We start from the raw sequence: 23,384 nt of genomic DNA on the forward strand, positions 1-23,384 counted from the left end.
AATCATGTTTTGATTGATTGTTAAGAAAGAAAAATATATCTTTAATCATTTGATGATGATAAGTCACACTCTTTGTGGAAAGAAAGAGATTCTAAATCTAGTTTTGGCAATGGAATTGATAAGGTGACTTAGATAAGAGTGTGAGACGTTGCTTGTGTTTGCTAATGAGATTAAAGAAGAATCTGGGGATAAACATAAAGAGACAAATCCAGAATTTATAGAGGATCTCTTACATGAATTTAAGGATGTGTTTCCGGACGATCTTCTTGGTATGCCTCCGCCTAGAGCGGTAGACCACGCCATAGATCTATATCCAGGAGCAACACCTTATTCAAGAGCTCCATACAGGTTCAATATTGATGAGCTTAAAGAGCTCAAGATACAACTTGATGATCTTTTGAAAAAAGGGTTTCATTAAGCCTAGTGTATCTCCTTGGGGTAGTCTTGTGTTATTCAAAAAGAAAAAGGATGGTACATATAGGTTATACATCGACTATAGGGGATTAAACAAACAGACCATTAAGAACAAATATCCTCTTCCTCACATAGATGAACTGCTTAGTCATTTGAGTGGTGCCACAATTTTCAAAGGTTGACCTTCGTTCTGGCTGCCATCAAATCCGTATCAAGGCCGAGGACATTCCAAAGATTGCTTTTCGTACACGTTATGGACATTCTGAATTTACAGTTCTTACTTTTGGTTTGACTAATGCACCAACAACTTTCATGTGCTTAATGAATAATATTTTTTACCCGTATCTTGATGACTTCATTCTGGTATTCTTGGATAATATTTTTGTGTATTCTACGAATGAAGAAGATCATGCATTGTACTTAAAGAAAACATTTGAGGTTTTGCGTGAACATAAATTGTATGCCAAAGCAAGTAAGTATTCTTTTGCAAAGGATCAGATTGTGTATTTGGGAAGAGTGATTTCTAAAGAGGGGATTCACATTGATCTTGATAAAGTTAAGACTATGTTAGTAAGAGATGTAAGAAGCTTTATGGGTCTAGCACAATATGAGAGAGCACACATTAAAGATTTCTCTAAGATAGCAAGTCCTTTGACCGAATTGACCAAGAAAGACAAGGGTTTTGTGTGGACTTCTAGCTGTGAGACTGCTTTTGAGACCTTGAAGGCTAAAATAGCGAAAAATTTTGTTTTAAAAGTTCCTAGATGGGCAAACCATTTGTTGTGTCCTGTGACGCTAGTGGTGAACAATTAGGTTGTGTTTTGACACAAGAAGGAAGAGTGGTTGCATATGAGTTTAGGAAATTAAGACGACATGAATTGAACTATGCGACACATGATCTAGAATTGCTTGCTGTTGTTCATGCATTGAAACATTGGCGTCATCTTTTGCTTGGTGTCAAATTTGAATTGTGTACTGATCATCAAAGTTTGAAGTATATTTTCACGCAGCCATTGTTAAACAACAGACAAAGGAGATGGATTGAATTGTTGGCTGAGTATGATTTTGACTTGAAGTATTTGTGTGGGAAAGAAAATAAAGTTGCAAATGCATTGAGTCGTAGGCCCATGTGTAATTTGTTGATTGTTGTGCGATCCAATTTGGTTGATGAGATACATACCGAAGTTGAAAACGATTCTTTTTACATGCCTATTTTGAAATTCTTGCGTGAGAATATTGGTGAGATGTATGAGAACAGATATCACTTGTATAAGGGAAATCTGTATTATTATGACCGCTTGTGTATTCCTGCAAATTCTGCTTTTAAGAGTCAAATTCTGCATGAGTGTCATAACTCACCTTTTTCTGGTCATCCTGGATTGAGTAAGACATATGAAAAGATTAAAAGTTCATTCTTTTGGCCACGTATGAAATTGGATGTTAAGAATTATGTGCGTGAATGCTTTCAATGTCAACAAGTTAAAATTGAACATAAGAGGATGCCTGGTGACCTTCAACCCTTAGACATTCCTTTACAGAAGTGGGAGTCTATATCCATGGATTTTATTATTAGACTTCCTACTACTCGTGGAGGGTATGACTCGATCTTTGTGGTAGTAGATAGACTCACAAAATAGGCTCACTTCTTTCCCGTGAAAATAACTGATGCTGCTTTGACCATTGCACGCTTGTTTGTGAAAGAGATATTTCGTTTGCATGGCATGCCCAAGAGCATAGTGTCTGACAGAGATTCTAAGTTCACTTCACATTTCTGGAGAGCGACTTTTGACTCTATATGTACCCAGTTACGCATGTCTACTGCTTTTCATCCTCAAACCGATGGGGAAACGGAGAGAGTGAATCGTATTTTAGAAGATATGTTACGAATGTATGTCAATGAAAACCAATCTAATTGGAATGAATATCTGCCTTTGGTGGTTGAATTTGCATATAACAGTTCATATCATTCATCTATTAGGATGACTTCGTTTGAGGCAATGTATGGCTATAACTATCCCACACCTATAAATTTTCTTAGCTCGAGGAATAAGGTAGAACTGTCACCTGAGATGCTTGAGAAAATGGATAGCGAGTTGGCCAAAATCAGGGGGAATATTAGAGAATCTCAAAAGAGATATAAACTGTATTATGACAAGAAACATCGTGTTGTGGAGTATGAAACTGGTGATATGGTTTTTTAATGGTTATTCCTGAGAAGTCTCATTTGATTCTTGGAAATGATAGAAGATTGTCTCCACGATTTGTTGGTCCATTTAAAATTTTGAAGCGCATTGGTTCATTAGCTTACAAATTGGAATTGCCTTCTCATGTTAAAGTGCATCATATATTCTATGTGAGTTTATTGAAAAAGTATGTTCCTAATGTGCATCATGTTTTAGAGGACAACTCTAAGTTGAAAGATGACGGACCATTGACTGTAGAACCAGACTTAGTACTAGATAGGCGTTTTAAACATCTGAGAAATAGAGACATTGTGGAAGTTTTGGTTAAGTGGCAGAACTATTCAGTAGAGGATACATCATGGATTGATCTTAGTGTTTTGCAAAGAGAATTTTCCTCTCTTTAGACCAACTCTGAGGACATAGTTAATTTTGATAAGGGGAGAATGTAATAGGACTAATCTTTGAAGTTCTTAAAGTCGAAAAGAATGTAGCAAGGCATATCTTTCGTTTAACACGATTTGAAAGATTGTTGAATAGTCTATTAAATAGAGCTTATATGAATGCGTTTGAGATATTAAGAGAGAACATATATTCTTTTTTTTAAAATAATACACTAAAGACGTATTTGATAAAGATTAATGAATAACAGATAGTCTGTCTATGAATAGTAAAATTGAGATTTTTATTAATATCAATGTTTTATATTTATGTGTTTTAGCTTAAAATGCATGGGTAGGCTTAAAATAAGTTGAAAAAGTAGTGGAGATCCAAAAACAGGGCTTTTATGAATCGTGACCTAAAAGTTACGTTTTTAGCCAAACAGAGATGTTTTTCGCAATTCTGTCCGCGATGCCTTGTAGACCAGACCTATTCCCGTCGTTTTGAGTACCTGGATTGCTTTGTTTTGAGTTTGTTTGTAAAAGTTATGATGAAAACAAACAGAAGGCAGCAGCAGTGTAGTGTACACAGGGACAGACAGACATACAACATCATACAGTTCTCCCTGCTATCAACCAAGAAGTGGATTGTTTCTTCATGATAGAGTATGAAAATTGAGATTATGAAGGTATATAATTATGTTTTTTTACTTTGATTATCATGTTGAATTGGTTGCACGAGTATGTTCTTTTGGCTATTTTGTAGGCGATGCAGAAATCAATGTGTGAAACAGGATCTATGCAAAGTGTCATGATAGAAATCTAACCTTTACGGATCGCTTAGCGATCACGTTCTTATATTATTCTCGCAGGTATACTTGGTACAAAAATCGTGCAGACTTTTCGAGGAAAAGAAGGATAAAAGCACGACGGGTGGTGCATTTGGGGATCATTCGCCGATCTCTTCTTCTGCGAGTGCGAGTGCGAGTGAGAGTGAGAGTGAGAGTGCGAGTGCGAGTGCGAGTGCGAGTGAGACACTGCATGCAAGCGAACTGAAGCTCGGGGGTGGTCGGGAGGTTCGAGCTCCGTACAACGGAGTGCGCCCATATATATATTTTGCTCCTCTGTTGTATCAAACACTATCAATACAAATATTTCTTCCTCTGTTTTGCTGTCTATCTCTATTATTCGGTTCCCGTGACACACTCTCTCATAAACCTGTGGTCTTCACTATCGCACCACATGCATCGATCCCAATTTTTACGTGGTGGTTGTTGCTGCTTAGGTTCAGAAGTAGACGCCTTTATAGCTAACCCTTCAAATTTAACAGTTTTAAAATTCAAATTTAGTTCTTGAATACCTTTAACCAGGTCGTCAAGAACAGGCCCCTCCACTTTGGGTATTGCAGAGGGCAACTTCTCTTTAATCTCTTCTTCATCATCATCTACAACCTCTACCACGATCTACTTGTCAGCTCGCTTCTGTCGTTTAACAATAATATTCACCACTTCACATACTATTTTCCAATCCGATGTCAACCCCAATTCTCCTGCCGGGTCCTCTAATAATTGCACCAAATTCTTTTGTAGTCGCAGATCAGCAGCTTGAATAAACAATTCCACCTTCTGATCTTTCAAGGAACGTTGTTCTACTGACGATAACTGATCAAACTTCTTTTCGAACTCTTGCAACAGTTCTCGTGCAGATAAATTTTTACCCTTCTTCTACATCCACTTCGTAAAACTCTGTCTGGTCACCCGTTGAGAATCCTCCAAAAAATACTCCTCTTGCAGCGCCTTTTTAAAATCCTGCCAATTCGGTCCTTGAGCCGCTTGAATTTCTTTAATCTGTGCCCTAAGTTCCAGTATTGCAATCAGATGAAATCCTTCCACTGAATCCTGGTCTTCTATAGCATTATCTTCCATAGACTGCTCATACAAATTGCAAAATTTTGAAATATCTCGGCCCTCGAACCTTTGCAGCTTTTCTGTAACACTTTGTCGAGCTTTGCAAATCCGCTCTTGTAAATTATGTTGCTGCTGGGCAGCCTGTTGCTGTTGCATGTATGCCGCAAACTGCTGCATCATCTGTTGCATGGCTGCCTCTTGTGGTGTAGACATAGGCTTCAACAATTTTTCCACCCCGGCTCGGTTTTGCGTCGAGTTCACCAGGTGTCTGGGGATATATGTTCGAAACTTGAGCCAAGTCAGCACCGGGCTGCTGGCTCTGGAAAAATTGAGAGCAAAAATTTGCCGCACCGCACAATACAGCAGCTTTTAATCACTCAGTAATGCTATCGATGCACAAACTTACTCAAAAACTGATAACACCGACGAAATTGATGCACAATTATGAAGAAGTGTCGTTAACGACACCATTAATTGAAATTAATGAAGTTAGAAGCTTAAACTCCCCTTATAGAATACTCCGGGCCGTTAACGGCTCCGCAATTCATCAAAGGAGGTAATTAAATTAATTTGCCTGCTGATGAGGTACGTCGTATCGTATTGATTCCATCTGATTGATTAGGTTGCAATCACTTCTTCAAAAATCTCGATGGCCTCCCTTGCTCTGCTCTCTTCGACAACTCTCCCCTTCTCTTTGTTGTTTTTGCTTCTCTTTATCTCGAGAACGAAAGACAGAGAGAGAGTAAACTTTGCTTCTCTTGCTTCCTTGCTCGCCCTTGGTTGCAAAGCCCTGGCTTGGCTTGAAGATTCAAAAATCTCGCCCTGGCTTTGGTTTGATTGATCAAGGAGAGAAAGCTTGCCTTCTCTTGGGTTGGCTTCGAGATCAAGGAGAGAAAGCTTTTTTCGTGCTTGCTCATTTGCTTCTCCTAGAGCATGCGAGAGAGCAAGCCCCTTTGAGCCTCAAGAGCTTGAGAGCCCTGCTTCCTCTTCTTCCCTACTCTCTCTCTCTTCTCTTTCGTTAGCTTGCTATAGTTTCATGCAAAAGGCATGCTCCCTATTAATAGGTTACCCCTCCCTTAGCAATGACGGCGCCGTCGTTGCTAGGGAGGCATAAAAACCTCCTCTGCTGACGTGGCAGCCTCGGAATTCGACAGCGCGAAAATTGTCGCAACTGGTGTCGAAATGCTGCACGAGGCGATTCCCTACAGCTTTTGCTTCAGTCGCGCACTCATCCGATCACTATGCTGGCCAGCGCGAGCTCGGATCTCCTTCACGCTGCGCCCTCGCTGCCTGTTGCGTCCACGCCATGCTCCTCTCTTTATTTCTTTTGTTTTCCCATTGGCCTTATTAAAGCCCTTACTGGGCGGCCATATTAAAAACCCTTTGGGCGGTCGGCCTTTGTAAAGGCCATATTTGGCATACATCTCTACCAAGGCATTGCCAAGCTTCTCATTGGGCGGGCATTTCACTTCATTGGATGGCGGGTGGCCCTTAAAGGGCACCACATTTGGCATACATTTCGGCGATAGCCCTTGCAAGGGTGTTTCATTTGGCATAAATGCCGGCCAAGAAAAACAATGCCAAGCTTCCTTCATTGGCGGCCACATTAGTTGACGGCCTTTAGGTTGGCCTATGGTTGACATTATCAAAGGCACTACATTTGGCATACAATTCGGCCAGGCAATGTTAAGCACGATATTTTTCTCCAGTAAGCCTTGACTAACAATACCATCATGAATTTTTATTGTCCATTCCAACATCTCGAATAATGCCAAAATAACCCAGCTCAGCAATTCCGATAACTAACACCGGACTCTGCCTGCCAAGCCGTAGACTTATCAACCTGCATAGAACGCATACAAACCCTGATGAGGAGGCCAAGATTCCTATATGGCACTCCGACCGAGCGGACCGGACTGGCACGGAACCGGCCCCCGGTGAATCTTTAACTGCCTATATCTTGGCAACCGTAACTCCGATTGTTGATCTGAAAAGATCGACGTGCTCCACAAAGTAAGCACTTCAGGCCCGTGCATTCATTTCATTTCTGTCACCTCAGCTGCAGTTGCCCAATCCGGTACGGATCTGCATTAACTCAAACTTCAAAGAGCCATAACTTCTTCATCGTAGCTCTAATCGACGAGCCGTAAAGACAGGCCGGTAGAGCACTTCAAGCACTGCAGTTCTACATCGTAATCTTCCATATGTGCTCACATCAAGAATAACACTCTTTAGCATCATTAAGGCATGTTTTGGCTCTTTCAGCCGCATTTGTCATACATTCAGCATTGAACTTGGCCTGTTACGAGGCCCTAATCTCTCTTCATTAATCCTATAAGCTTCAAACAAACTTGATGTGCATTTTCCTGGGATCTTTCTTAGCATGGGAGCGGAGCTGCACGACAACGGTCCCCTTGTCTTTGCGGTTCTTGAAGCCAAGGAGCTTTCCTTTCCAATGAAGATCCAAGTTTGCACGATTCCTCACACGATGAGGGCCAATAGCAGATGGTTGCATGTATACCCAAGCACCTTTGGTGAACTCTTGTGGCACCCACTCATCATCTACACCTCTAGTGTTGTGGCATGCAAGTGATGTGACCTCATCCTTTGGCCGTCTTTGCGTATAAGTAGAGTTGGCCATGGTTGAGCAAAGAAAACTAGGAGGAGGAGCAGGACCTTGCTTGTTGCTACAATGTAGGTGGGATAAAGTTATATGAGAAGGTGGTTAACCCTTGTGGAAATGGGAGGAGAAGGTAGATAACCCTTGCTTGGTGTGGCAATGAAAGGTGGTAGGGGAGGAGAGAGGAGCTTCCTTGCTGCAGCAATGGAGATGGTGTAGAGACAGAGAGTGTTGGAGTAGAGGATGAGGGTGATGGTTGCAACCATGGAGGTGTTGGAAAAGGGGTTTTAGAGAGAGAAAATAACTTTTGCCTAAGGACTACTTTTGGGGGAGCTCTGGATAGCAAAAAAGATTTTTCAAAAGTTTCTTTAAAAATTTGAATTTTAGGGTTTTTGGGTGCACGTTTTGACTTTTTGAGGTCAAAAAAATTTAAAGTTTTTGGGATTTTTTCAAAACCGGATCAAAAAGGAGGGAAGTTGGAGGTTCCATATGCCCCCCCCCCCCCACCCCACCTTCTCACTAGGTAAGAGCCCATTTAAGAAGTGTAAGACTACTTGGTCCCCCTACATTTTTGAGGGCATAGAGTGTGTCCATCACCCTCTTCTCATTGGCTGACCTCTAATTAACCTTAATCCCAAAGGGCCCCTAGAGGGTTCATATTTTTCCTAATGATTAGTATGCAACATGGCGATATAGGCAAGCAAATTCATGTTTATGATTTTAGTGAGGGAAAGTTGGGAAAAAAAAGTTTTGTTTTGTAGAGCTACATGTATGCTAAATTTTCTCTACTTTACAAATCATCAAAAGTAATTTATGACCTTCATGTTCAAGATACAGCACGTAGAATTCTTCTCACATTCCCAAGTCGGATAAAAGTGATGAATGCCTTTATGATCATTCCTTATATTGCTTTCACTAGCCCACTTCTCAAGATGGCTAAGTGTCACTAGAAAGAGTTCTTAAAACCAGTAAAAAGATTGTTATGGAAAAATAACACGAAATCTTCCAGGCCATGGCAATGGGCTTGTTGGGGTTGCTCGGCCAGGGAATCAAGGAGGCTTCGGAATTCTCAACCCTGTGGCCCATGCAGAAGCTTGTTGCGCCAAATTTGTGGTTTCCTTGGCTAAACAGGAACAAGTTTGGGCTGTCATGATCAGAGATATGATAGAAGTAGCTAAACTTGGCTCGAAGGATGGAAAGTGGAGAGGGGTGGAGGTTCATGACAAATTGTTAGCCCCGGCGTGGTCTACTTTAAGACTGGGGGGCAGCTCAGGAGAATTGGTAAGAAAATGCAAGAGAGCAGCAAGAGTCTTAAGGTGGGGAAGAAGCCAGATACTTCAAGAACTCCATCCTACATTGGTCCCCCTGGCTCTCCAAAGTTGTGGATCCGCCACAAACTCCCTATTCGATTGAGACAGCCAGGAAGCTGAATAATAAGGGTCTGAACCGACTTGAGCACTTCTTGGACAGTGGCAACAAGAGTTGGAAAACCATTGACCTTATGGTTACCCAGTACCAACTTAATAGCTTGGAGGTCTTGCTTGTCCACAAAGTGATGAAAGAGCTTGACAATCTAGTGATGCCAATCTGTGATTCGGAGTTGGACTGGAATGCCTAGAAATGGCCCGGAAGCAGTCTCTTGTGGAAACCCCATACTAAAAGCATCTATCAGACAATGATGCAAAAGAAGAATTGGTCTAGCCCCCTTAACAAGATATGGAAAAAGCAATGGCCGGAGGAAAGCTAGGAGCATGTAATGGAGAACATATAGAAGCCAAAGGTTCCGCAATACATGAAGGTTTTCTTATGGAAGGTTATTTGGGGTGCTCTACCGACGGAGGTGAAGATTCAGGAGAGAGGGATTGGGTCAGACCGATGCTTGGGGTGCAGGGTAGCTAGTGAAGATTTGGCCCACCTATTCATGGACTGCCCAGCTATCAAAGGCCTCGCAGGGAAAGTATGCAAGTGGGTCCAGAGAACATGGAAAATTAGTTTTTTCAAGACTGACCTATTTCTTGGAGGTAAAAATTCAGGTAGTCCTGCACTCCTCGTCAACACTCAGGTTGTCAGATACTTCTTCTTTCATAATGTATGGCAGACAAGGAACCGCCGTATTTTTGAAGGAGGTTTTGAGGTTGCAAGCTTCACAGAAATTATACAAGAAAGCAAAGTGTTAATATGGGCACTCGTGCGCAAGCATCACTCGGAGGATTGGTCTAGGACTACTTGTGCCCTGTTGTCAGAAGATGGAATGCCTAGGATGGGGGCAAATCTTGGCCATCGGTAAATAAAAGATCTCAAAATGACAAGAGTATGGACCTTCTGTATCAAGGTTGTGGAGGTGGGTTCGTAGGGGTGGCTGCCCTGATAGCCGATGTAATTATGATCCTTGGATGTTGTCATGGCTTAACATGAGCATGACAAAACCTTGCAATGTTTTGGGCTGCTCAATATAATCCACTCACAATTGTGAGTTTTGCTATTAAAAACAAAAAACAGTTACAGCATGTAGAATAAGTGCATTGACTATAGGACTATAGGAAATGGTAAATAGGTGCGTGATATTTTTGTACTTCAATTCTGAAATGTGTGTTCTAGTGAGCTTTCCTCCATCCTTCAAACAAATAAATTTCCGTCGAGAATTCCAGAACTTGCGCCGTCTAGGGTCTCCCCCTCTCCCGCCCCTCCTTCCTTTTTTCTTATTCTTCTGTACCGTCTGGAAGACGGGTTTATGCACTAGTATTACTAATTTTCGTAGCTCGCCCATCAAACACGTGCTCTCAAAAACGTGGCGCCAGCTTGGTACGTCCCACCCTCACTACACCAGCAAGGTTATGGCGATTTCGAGGTATGTGCGTCACTGCGTGCGCTTGCGTGTGTGGGCGACAGAGAGAGAGGGAAAGAGCTGTCGAGAGTTTGCTTCTAGACAGTACGAGCCGTGCTGTGTGTGTACTTGCCGAAACGAGTTGATCAAGCGCACCACGTCAACGTCTGATCTGCAGCTTCTCCAGCTCTTATTATAAATACACACACACGGACACACACTCTTCACTCTCACTCTCACTGGCTCACTCATTCACTCAGAACGCATACATAACAGACACTGAGGCGCACAACCCACACACACACACACACACACACTTACGCAGTTCGTGCAGAGCTAGCTATCACTTTCGTGTACCACAGTGAGAAAGAGGAGGATGCCTTGCTGGCGCCTTAACATGGCGCATCGACCGTGGCCGACTGGGGCATTGGTGGTTGCTGGCGCACTTCTTTTCGTCGCCATCTCTCAGCTCATTCAGCTCAGCGCAGCAAAGCGCATTCTGCTCGATGGCGCCGACCGGAACGCAGCAGTGGAGGAGGCGCAAAACGCCAAGCTGACCAGCTTCCAATATGAGCCGCAAACCTACAAGAACCTATACCATCATGGGCAGCACAAAGGTGGCGTTGGCGGCTATAAGGAGCATAATCAGCATGGTGGGCATATGCCCAAACATCCCAAACATGGCTACGATGGTAAGTACTACCATGACCATCATAATAAAACATACGAAAAGGATAAGCTTGATGATGTTGATGATTACCACCACAACAAAACATCAGAAAAAGATATGCATCATCATCATCACCATTTTCATGGTCCCTATGGCAAGCACCACCACCATCATCATCGCAAACCCTGGGGAAATGGTAAGCATGATTACAGCAAACACAAGGGCCATGGTGATGATAAAAGCAAGCATGGTTATGGCGGCAAAGGAGATGACAAAGGCAAGTACAATCACGATGGCAAACACGATGATAAAGACAAGTACAATCATGATGGCAAAGAAGACAAAACTGACAAGGTCAAAGACAAAGACAACCATAGCAAGGGAGATGACAATAGCAACAAAGACGACAACAAAGGAGACAAAACTGACAAGGTCGAAGACAAAGACAACCATAGCAAGGGAGATGACAATAGCACAAAAGACGACAACAAAGGAGACAAAAATGACAAGGTCGAAGACAAAGACAACCATAGCAAGGGATATGACAATAGCAACAAAGACGACAACAAAGGAGACAAGATTGACAAGGTCGAAGACAAAGACAACCATAGCAAGGGAGATGACAATAGCAACAAAGACAACAAAGGAGACAAAAAATATGGAAAAAATGGCAAAGGAGATGAAGGCAAGTATGGATATGATGGTCACGGGGAGGACAATGATGGAGGCAAGAAAGACAAGTATGGATATGGTGGAAATGGAGACTACACAACAAGCAAGTATGGACATGGTGGCAAAGGAGATGATGGTAATGGAGATAACAATGGCAAAAGAGATGACAAAGGAAAATATGGAGGCGGTGGCGATGGGGTCAACAATGATGGAGATGAGATGAGCAGCAAGTATGGATCACAAGGTGGCAAAGGAGATGATTACAATAGAGACGACAATTATTGGAAAGGAGATGATGACAATGGAGACGAAGGAGATGACAATGGAGACGACAATCATGGCAAAGGAGGTGATGGAAATGGAGAGGACAATTATGGATCACAAGGTGGCAAAGGAGATGATTACAATAGAGACGGCAATTATGGCAAAGAAGATGATGACAATGGAGACGATAATTATGGCAAAGGAGATGATGGCAATGGAGAGGACAGTTATGGCAAAAGAGATGACAAAGAGGATGGATATGGTGGCAAAGGAGATGACAAAAGCAAGTATGGATTGAATGGCTATGGGGATGACTCTGGGGATGGCGATGGCAGGGGCAGTAAGGGCAAAGGAGATTATAAAGGCAACGTTGGCAAAGGAGGTGACAACAGCAAGTATGGATTGAATGGCTATGGGGATAACTCTGGGAATGGCGATGGCAAGGGCAATGAGGGCAAAGGAGATTATAAAGCCAATGATGGCAAAGGCAAGTACGAGACCGGAGATGACAACATGGGAAAATACAAGTTGGTTGGTTACAACGGAGATTACACAGATGATAATGGCAACAAGGATGACAAAGGCAAGTATGGTGATGGTGATGATGGTAGCAACGCCAAAGAAAGTGGCAAAGGTGGTGGTAAGAATTAGTAGCATCTATTGAGAACATGTATGTTGTCTCGCCGATCAATGAACATGAATATGGAAAATACACTACAATTTTAGGCGATGGCAAAAAAATGGACGTCATCATAGTTTAAGTAGATTACATCATGACCGAGGTAATTAGCAGGTCTTCTAAGTAGGGGGTTAGTAGTTTACAGTGATCTTGTACATAAATTTGTAACTAAGTACACCATGCGTGCTGTTATAAATAAGTGAAGAGCTCAATTATCACACAAGTGCCTTGTTACTCAAATTACTGCATTGATATTGTAGAGGCGGTCGTTAATTATAGGGTGGTGCTCTCTCTCTCTCTCTCTCTCTCTCTCTCTCTCACACACACACACACACACACAACTGATGTCTAAGTGTATTTAACTGATGTATATAGAGGGGGTGGTGCTCACTGCCGCCCCCCCCCCCCCCCCCCCCCCCCCCCCCCCCTCTCTCTCTCTCTCTCTCTCTCTCAAATTAGATTAAGGTGTGAGCTTGAGTAGCGCCGATCATGTGTACAACGGCCAGCTTGAATCCCTGCTTTCTCCTCCATCTCCTTGCCTTGCAGCAGGCCGAGGGCTTAATTATGATGGCATTCCCATCTCTCTCTCTCTCTCTCTCTCTCTCTCTCTCTCTCGCGCGCGCGCGCGCGTTGGTACCATAGTTGAATTATTGTTTGTTTTTAAAATGCCACGTCTTCGTGTGAAACAGCAATATATCACGATGATACTTGGTGCAAAATATCCTTTGCAGCTACCCATCTATCCTTATAAGCTGAGAGCTTGTACATGAGAGCTCCATGACGTGCAGCGGCCGCCTGATCTATATATATATACTAGTATGGTCGGCTGCCTTCGGCGGCCTCTCTCTCTCTCTCTCCCCCTCTATCATGTGCAAGGGAGTTTATCTCTTTTTTGGACTTTAGCTTTCATCTTGCAGTTTTCGACACGTGTAAAGGGCACTCTCTCTGCCATTATAGAATATACCTGCAGCGGCCGCCTGATCTATATATATATACTAGTACGGTCGGCTGCCTTCGGCGACCTCTCTCTCTCTCTCTCTCCCCCTCTATCATGTGCAAGGGAGTTTATCTCTTTTTTGGACTTTAGCTTTCATCTTGCAGTTTTCGACACGTGTAAAGGGCACTCCCTCTGCCATTATAGAATATATATATATATATATATAACTCCCTCTGCCATTATATATATATATATATATATATATATATATATAGAGAGAGAGAGAGAGAGAGAGAGAGAGAGAGAGAGAGAGAGAGAGAGAGAGAGAGATCAAGCCTTGCAAGATAAAAAATACCTTGCACCAATTCACAAGAAGATTTAGAAATATTCTCATGTAGGTAAACGGAGTCTTTTTCAGTGTTTTTCATACCATGCATAGCATCATGAGCTTATGCTCGAGAGGCACCACATATCTAGCTAGGTACGATTGGGGGCAAGGGCCAGGCCGACGGTCCCCTGCCCCCAATCGTACCTAGCCAGGTATGCGGTGCCTCCCTCAGAGAAACTCGTGATGTTGAGGTAAGTCGCAATGTGGGAATTATTGTGAGAATTTGTCTAAAACTTCTTGTGTAGTATGAGTTTGATATTTGTAGTGATATAATTACTGTTCATAAGAACATGAAAGCAATTCTTCTAGTTGCCTGAGGGAGTGAAATAATTTAGCAAATTGTAATTGGTCCTTGGGAAATTGCAAGTAAAAAAGTCACGAGCGTTCATCAATAACATGATTTTCAAAGAAAAACACAATATGTATAACCATCACAAGATCAAAAAAGCGTAGCAAGTGCCTAATCATTCTTTAGCATAGTAAATTAGATTTTAAATCATCAGTTCATCATTAGTAGCCTTATCTTAGCATGCCACCATCAGTTCATTATTACTAGTCTTATCTTAGCATGCCATATTAAATCTTAAAACCAGATCCTTCATATTGATACAGGTGAAACCAAAAAACTCCATGCTCATTTCCCAAATGAGAGGCTTAAAAATTTTGAGTTTTTCAAGAATCTAAAGTTCCATTACAGGGTATTATATTTAATCCATAGTTTTTTATGACTAAAAAAGCTTTCTTTTAGTGTATATAGCTTAGTTTTTACATATACCCATAGCAAATCCATGTGCATGAAGTAACATCGTTGAGGAGAGAGATTTAATTTATGAAATCCTAGCCAAGAAATGAACACAACATCCTCAGTAGAAAAACAAAAGAATAAGAAGGCATTATAAGGATGTGCAAGAGTTCCATGATTTTTTTTAAAGCACCATCTATTTAACAATTGTTTGAAAGAATGATTTAAGCTGGTTTAATTTATCAACCTGTGAAGAAGTACCTTCCATATCCACAATTTTCATGCTTGCTTTGTGGAAAAAGCAACAACTAGCCACCAAGATATACACCATCCTTTCCCTCAATCTCACTCTCTCTCAGAGCTTTAGAGGCAAACACCAACCCCCCTCACACTCTTTTCAAGCTAAACAAAAACAATCTCGATGGTAAGTGAGTTTTCCCTCATCTTTTGAAGGAAATGGTAGGAGAGGGTATTGCGAGACCATCCACGACCCCAGTGCAAAAAAATGTGCATGCCAACAATTTGTTATCAACAGAAAACCTCTTGTAGAACTCCTCTGACGTTTATATACAAGCCCAATCTCTCCTGGTATAAACCTCCAAAAGCTTTTTAACTTCTTCCATGAGGTGGTAGAGGAACACTTGGAAGATCTTGTTAAAAAGATATCACCCATTTCTTTTCCTAGAATTCAACCCGAAGCATGGGCCAATCAACTTGTTATGTGGAAACAGTCTTCTCTCCTAGAGCTAGACTCTTTTGTTCAAAACTCCATCCTTCAAGAACATTTAGCCACTTCTATTCAATCAGCAACTCGCAATGCAAGAAAGAGATCCCAAGAAACACTCTTTGCCGAAGCAATGGATTTACCAAAAGAAGACAAGTGAGTGAGATCGTTCAACATGAGGTCACTACGTAAATAAGCAAACCCCTCTCCCAAAATGCGCCTTTTAAGTGTTTCTAAAACCTCTTCCTCTAAAAACCCATTTACTCCCTCACAACCTTCGTCTTCCCTTGTTAAGCATAAATTTCCCTTTGCTAAATACCCTCGCCAACCTTTCAAAAAACCTTATAACGCTTCATCCTCTCCCTCCCCCTCCACCACCTCGCTTGAAAAAAACCCCTCCTCTTTGGGTCTTCTTCCTCCACCCATCCCGCCTTTACTCAAATCTCCCAAATACCCCCTTAATACCCCTCCTTTTTCTAGCCACCCCTCTCCCACCCATTTGCCTCTTCCATCTAAATCTCCACATCCCTTATCTAACCTTCCTAAAAAAACCTAGATATTCAAAAAGCTTGCAATGGAGGAGGAAGTAGCTATTGAGCACCCTACTTCGTGGGTCCATTTGCTCTTCTCCAAACCTCCCCTTTTTCCTCTTTATTGGACCCCTCCTCCATTTTCTCCAACTTACGTCCCCACTACATCCCGTTCCACTCCTTCCCCATTTGGCATTGCTAAAAGAAAATTCCCCACTACACCCCGCTCCACTCCTTCCCCTTATGGCGTTGCTAAAAGAAGATGCAAGTATTGGCTTCCTGTTACTAACCCTTCTCTTTTCACGGTGATAATTCTAGGAAAGCAATCGATTTTTGAGTTAGAAAACAAGGTCACTAACTTAGCTTGCCATAATCTCTCAAAACATACGCTTTCCCATTGTGAAAATAAGCTTCTTGGTTTAGAATTTAAATATATTTCTCCCCCCCTTGCCCTCCTACTCTCTCCTCTCTAAAACAATCTTTTTTAACTTGGAAAGAAGCTACCAACTCAAGCTCTTTGTTTAAATAATCTCCCCACCCTCTACTCATTTCTCTCTCCCCAATGCCACTTGGTACCCACCTACTCCCTCTATTAATCTCAAAAATATCTTCTTCTCTCTCTATACACAACTTAACACCTTTTGGAAAAATTCATTTTCATCTTTTCACTTCTCACCCCCTTCCTTTTTAAAGAAAGCCCTTCTTTCTTTGAAAAATGATCCTACCATTATCATCAAGCCAATGGACAATAATTTAGGACCTGTCATCTTATCCAAATCCTGGTATATAGAGGAAGCCTCTAAACATCTCCTAGATTCCTCTACGTACACCCCTGTGGCTTCAGCTCCCCTCTCTTTTGTCTCCTCTCTTCTCTCCTCCATTCTTACTAATTGCGCTCTTGTTTCTTCTAAAGGGCGGACTTTCATCCTTAAGCCTCTATCTTCTGTACCCAAATAGTTAATCTGCCAAAATTCGACAAACCGTTTGAGATACACATAGATGCCTCCCACGTTGCATTGGGGGGAGTACTGTTGAAAGAAGCTATGCTTGTTACATACATATCTAAAAAGTTCGCTGAAGAGGTGGGCTACTCATGAGCAAGAAATGTATGCGGTGTTGTACTGCCTAGATCAATAACGCCACTATCTATTGGGATAAGCACACAAAGATATACACGGACAATGTGCCACTCAAATATTTTCAGACTCAGCCAAAGCTCTTGCACAAGTAGAGCCGGTGGCAAGATCAACTCGCAGAACATGACATAGAAATCTTTCATAAGCCAGGTAAGCAGAATGCGATGCACGATGCCTTGAGCAAGATGCTAGAGGCTAATGCAGTCAGTTTGATAAACAATGAGGATGTATTAGATAATATCCATGAAGCAATCAAAATGGATCCTGTAGTACTTCAGATGATGTAGAATTGGCGCAAAGGAAAGACATCTTTCGGCCTATTTGACTTACGAGATGGATTATGGCATGCACATATATAATATATACACAAATGATCCCACTCTCAAAGCTCAGCTTCTTTGGGAGGCACATCCATTAACTAAACCAACTCCTTTGGCTTGACGATATGCTGCAGCAAAGCACGTCCTATTATTTGAGCATCAGAATCGATTCCCATCATCATTCGAGCCAAGTTGCTACATGTTGTGTTAACATTATACCGACCTGCAAAAAATGTAGGAAATCAAAATCTTGCATCTATATTCTTATCGAGTATGACGAACACGTTTCTTTCAAGATCCACCACTTGAGGATAGCAAGGTTATTGCTTGTCTCTTGTGCTTACGAATGTGGTAGCCCAAGGGAACGTGTGTGAGATGATCGATTCATCGATGCATATTCCGTGATGTGTGTTGTATTTGAACATAGTTGTCTAGTTGATGCTCCTGCTTTTCTTTTTGTCGTTGTACTTTTTCATTGACATTCGCTATTTCATCGATCAGTTACTTCGTCTTCTTGTTGGCTTCCTCTTTGACTTGCTGAAGATCTTTCACGGACTTCTCTTGCAATGATGAATAGGTAGCAAAGAGATGTTTACTTTGTTTCCTTTCATTGATTAAAGCTGACTACAATTTCTAGTAGTAGCCAAACAATCTATCTCTTCCATCTCCAATCAAACGCAGAAGCTCAGTGACATTATGAAAGGGTAGTGGTACATTAATCATTGGATCACTAGGGTAAATGTGGCCATCAACCCATAAGATGATTTCCTTGCACCCAATGCTTCGTAGCTGATCTGCAGCATTCGGATTTGATGTGCCAAGTCGCAAAATAACATACTCCTGCTCCAAATTAGCATTTTATCATTTTCGCCTATTAGTAATGTCTTGCAGTGGAGGGCAGTTAAATGACATGTTTGTTAGTTAATCAAGCAAACTAGAGAGAGAATGTGTAATGGTGATTGCTGCAAGTAGAGAAAGTTGTCTATGGAGAGAAAAAGTGGAGAGTACTCCGAGATAGTAGAAAAGGATTATGTTGTGGAGCGAAGAAAGAGACGGAGTGCAACTAAATCTCCTTTGAATTCAAAAATGTTGATCATGAGAGCTTTAGAGAGAGAAATACTACTGCACACAAAGATAATGGAGTTTTCCATTTCTCTCACCTGGAGCTAGAGTGGGAGAAGCATAAGAGAGAGAGAGAGAGAGAGAGAGAGAGAGAGAGAGAGAGAGAGAGAGAGAGAGAGAGAGAGAGAGGGAGGGAGAGAGAGAGAGGGAGAGAAATACATTAAAGGAAGAGAGTGGGAGAGAGAGTAGGTCTCCAACCTTGGAGGATCTGCACTTTCTGTCAGATGTAGGTAGCATAGAATGTCATCTTAATGATTGGGAGGTGGAAGTGACGAGAGAAAGGGGGGAAAAGAGAAAGAGTTGGTTCACATTTGAGAGAGAGAATGCAGTGAGAGAATATGCAAAATCTGCTTTTTTGGCAGGGGAACTTAAAAATTTCTTCTTTAATGGGAACTAAGTTAGAGATAATGTCTTATATGTTAGAGAGAGAGGAGAGAGATGGAAAAAAGACATTTTAAAATTCAGTTATCAACCTCTCTTTCTGGTTAAAATAGCATATTTTCAAATACAAAATATACAAATGGTATTTTTTAAAATCTCAGCATAGGCTTTTTTGCTCTCTCTTTTAGGCTTGGTCAAACTTGGCTTAAACTTCAAGAATTTCTTTAAACTACCAAATTAAGAGGCCCTCATATACCCCATTCACTTCCTAATGTTTACATGTTTCCTATTATGTTTTTCAATCATAACTTTGAAATTCCAAAAAGTCCATAAACACCTCGCTTTTCTACTTCATGAAATAGACCCATACCTTCCTCATATGGTTATCAATGAAACATAGTATCTAGCCACTGATAGATGCAATCTTTGTCGGACCCTATACATCTGTATGCAATAAATTCAATGCATTCTTGCTTAAATTCTTATCATGGGAAAAGGATATTTTTGCATGATTTCCAAATTGACAAGCTTCACAAACTTTTTGCATTTTAGCAACTTTAAACAGTGTTGGAAAACCTTTAACCATCTCTTTTGTTTGCATCATCTTCTGCCTCTGCAAATTTACATGACTGATACATTACGCTGAATCTCAATATCTAGGACAACTCTTGCACCTTGTGCAAACATGACAACATTCACCTTGGGCATATTTACATCCAAAGTAAACATTCTACCCACTTTCTTTCCTTGTGTAGACAACCTTCCATTTTTCTTATGCTCTTTGATAAAGAGAACATCAAAGTTAAACTTGACCCACAAGCCGTGCTCAACTATCTGCCAAACAAAAGCCAAATTCGTGTTGATATTGGGTACATGCAATACATCAACCAAGTACTTTACTTTACCATCACTCATAGATAATGGTACATTTCTTGTATGCATAATGGGATGTGTAGTATGATCTCCAATCTCTACATAACCAGGACTTTGCAATGTCTACATAGTCTTTAGTATGTGCTACACCACAAATAGTCTCTCAGGCTCATCTACATTCTTGCTAGTGGTTGCATAATTTTTTTGTTGCCTCTTGTCAAAGTAGTCACGCTCAAAGTGACCATATCTTCCACAACCCAAGAATACTGCATTTCCATGTTGACTCCCACTGCCTCAAAGTTTCCTCGATTATCTGTATTCTACGTCTAATTAGTACTCTAGTGTTGTGCTTGGTGGTTGCCTCTTCCTCAACCTCCTCCATGACATGTACCACGTCCTCTTTCTATTCCTCTATGGTTGAAAACGACCTATTCAAAATTGTTTCTACCTTGCGTAGAGGAGTCTTCCTCAAGTTCCTTCTCTTCCACAATCAGTAAGGACACCAAATCTATTAATGAGCGAATGTTCTCTCGAAGATGAAAATTAGTTTTAAATTGTTTGTATTCTGGATCCAAACCTCATAGACAAAATTCCAATTTATTATCATTATCGGCTCTAACACCAATCAATGCGAGTGACTCACATATGTTCTTTATCTTCAATGAACAATCATTGATAGTAGACAAGTTTTTCTTTTGCATTGTATTCAGCTCAATATTCAACTATAGCTGATTTGTCTTTGTGTTGGTAACAGCGGACGGCACTAAGGTGTGCCAAGCCTCCTTGCAACTCACAAAAAGTCAGTACATGACCTTCGGAGGTCCCTGGTTCCAATCTTTAAACATATTTATCTACGTAGTACTTGTACCTTCCTCTGGTAACGATTGTGCTTTCTCATGCTCTCCATCAATGTTCTCCCAACAACCTTTACCCACAAGGAAATAGGTCATTCTGAGCTTCCAAGCATAAAACTTGTTCTTGCCTAGCTTCTCACTAACAATCTGGTTAAGTCCGTATTTATTGGACGACATGTTTCCATCACTGAGTCTCTAAGTTACCTGCTAAAAATAGCCAGTTACCATTTGTAACCACGATATTCTTACGTACACTTGTTTCACAATACCCTATAGTATCTATGAACACTACACCAAACAAAAGCTTTCTACACCACCAATATGTAGATCTACAAAATTTCAAACCTTAGTGTTCCTGCATGCAAACACCCTCTAACTAAAAAACATGGGTCAAAACATGCCCAAAATGAAAATTTGTTTTCTAGATCCATAGTCCAAAGGACTAATTAGAATTGTGAGATGCACAATCTCCAAAAGAAAGCACCTCAATTAGAGATCGTTGGATGATGGCTCCCAAAAAGTCTCAAGATCACTTTCTCTATTGTTCTTGATTCCTGCTCCAAGCTCCTCAGACACAACCAAGCTCTGATACCATGTTAAAAGAGAGAGGCAAGGAGAGAGACTAATCTCTTGCAAGCACATACACACACAAAGATGGAGGCAAATTCCTATGCTTCTTCTTCACTAACTCAAGATAAGTGGTCTACATACAAACAAAGGGGCAAAATAATAGCGTAAAAGAAAAATAGTATAATGGTTTAGTATAAATTGTTAGTGAGTGAGGTGAATGGATAAGTGTTCCATCACTCTAGTAGGTAGATCAACTCAATGTAGTATAGCTATAATATCATTGGCGAAGATATAAGTATCCACCAAGGTGCGCTAGTGATGATGAGTGTTGGTGATAGTCATCTAGGAGCCGTACATGACATCTCAACAAGGAAATGTCATTTCAAGGAGCCTAAAGTGTAGAGGGCATCATCACTCTTATGCTGCTTTGCAAGAGATAATTCCATGTGAAGAAGTTCAAGGGAGGAAGAAGATGCATAACTTTCATGGAACTTCTAGTAACACCAATAAGGTTCTCAATTCCATAAAATAGATTGATGCTATTTTTAAAGATGAAGACTATATGGAGTCTTCAAATATTCAACATGTCTTCATCTATCATTAAAAATGAGCCCATTCTAGACTTCATGTAGAGTGCACGGTGTCTGCGAAGTGCAAGGTACATGAGAGTAGATAGAGAGTGCTAGTGGATCTTAACATGTGGATTAACCCCTTGCCTCTCCTTATTTTTCTATATGATCAAAAAAATAGATAAGGTTACTATGGTTAGTGTGATGGGTGTCCGATGGCCAGCTGGCCTGAACCCTATAACAATCTCCCACTTGAAGAACAATGTGACCTATGTATGTATAGCTTGTACAACCGTGAAGCATCCAAGTGGCTCCACCCTACCCACATAATGTCCATGCAAAGTGAAAACTGATCTAAGGATAGGCTCTTTGCAAGAGCATCTGTAGTGTTTGTCATCCAAATGAACCTTAACTAGCTAGATAGCCAATATGTTCTATATCACATGATAATTGACTTCTATGTGTTTCAACCTGACATGAAACATGGAGTTCTTTGATATGCAATTGAAATCCAATGCGCTAGATAGCCAATATGTTATGTATCACATGATAATTGACTTCTATGTGTTTCAACTTGACATGAAACATGGAGTTCTTTGATAATGCAATTGAACTCTGACTATCACAATGAACCATTGGACTTTGATTAATGCTAAGATCTCCCACTATGCAAGCTAATCACACAGCTTATGTGCTAGCATCAAAAACTACCCCATACTTTTCCTCTATGTGTTAGGGTGCATGGAATATTCCACACTACTTATGAAGACTCTCTCTAAGTTCACATGTATGATTACATATCCCAATTGATTTCCATATAGGTATACATGACCCATGGACCTTTCTAGAAATAGTGCACTTACATATGAAGCCAATAGATAGGTCAAAAATAGCCCCAAAAAAGTATGCACTAGTTTTCCCACTTGATACTCTCCCCTTGAGTTGATTTGAATGATCTCTCACACCTCACTGATGATGTAAGCAAGATAATTCCTTATCCTATATAAGGAGCTCATTTGTACTCATTCAATAATGAATTGAGAAGGTACATTATGCACTTTCCAATCATGAATAGCTCACTTGTGTTTCTGCTATAACCTTTCAATCGGTATTAGAGCCTATGCTATAATTAACATCTCCTAATTATCTACCTTCCATCCTAGACTACTCTCTATCCCTATGCTAGATCTAATGTGCACACACACACACACACACACACACTTTGATTGTCATTTTAATTTCCTCTATCTCTCTCCTATTAATCCTTGTTGCATTAGCATTCTTCATAATTACACACTCACTTCAATGATTGTCATGTCAACTTTCTCTATCTCTCTTCCATTAATCCTTGTTGCATTAGCATTCTTAATAATCACACTCTCTAGTCACCACTTGGGCATGAGCATGCTCCACTACCCTTGGGTGATTAAAGAGATGAAGATAGCATTTAGGAATATTTTTTTCTTGCATTAGCTCAATATTGTGTATGCACAATGGTACCGAGTTCATGTTGCAAGGTGGTGTCATAGACATGTGTCAAATTTAACTAAGAGCTTGGTTTCAGCAGGATAGCTTGATGATCCTAGAATACACTATAGTGTTTGGAAATGGTTCTTGGATAATTAAAA

At 40.9% G+C, this 23,384-nt stretch overlaps 1 protein-coding gene across 1 annotated transcript; it reads left to right on the forward strand.

Annotated features, from left to right (window-relative positions):
- The first annotated feature begins 10,241 nt into the window (after positions 1 to 10,241).
- On the forward strand, positions 10,242 to 12,833 carry LOC147440341 (uncharacterized). Its single transcript, XM_086530116.1, has one exon. It carries the CDS (start codon positions 10,702 to 10,704, stop codon positions 12,580 to 12,582), a length of 1,881 nt encoding a protein of 626 aa, XP_086386242.1. The 5' UTR covers positions 10,242 to 10,701; the 3' UTR covers positions 12,583 to 12,833.
- Positions 12,834 to 23,384: the final 10,551 nt, after the last annotated feature.

The sequence above is a fragment of the Adiantum capillus-veneris genome, chromosome 15, assembly GCF_014529385.1.
Source record: "Adiantum capillus-veneris isolate H3 chromosome 15, ASM1452938v2, whole genome shotgun sequence".
Classification (NCBI taxonomy): Eukaryota; Viridiplantae; Streptophyta; class Polypodiopsida; order Polypodiales; family Pteridaceae; genus Adiantum; species Adiantum capillus-veneris.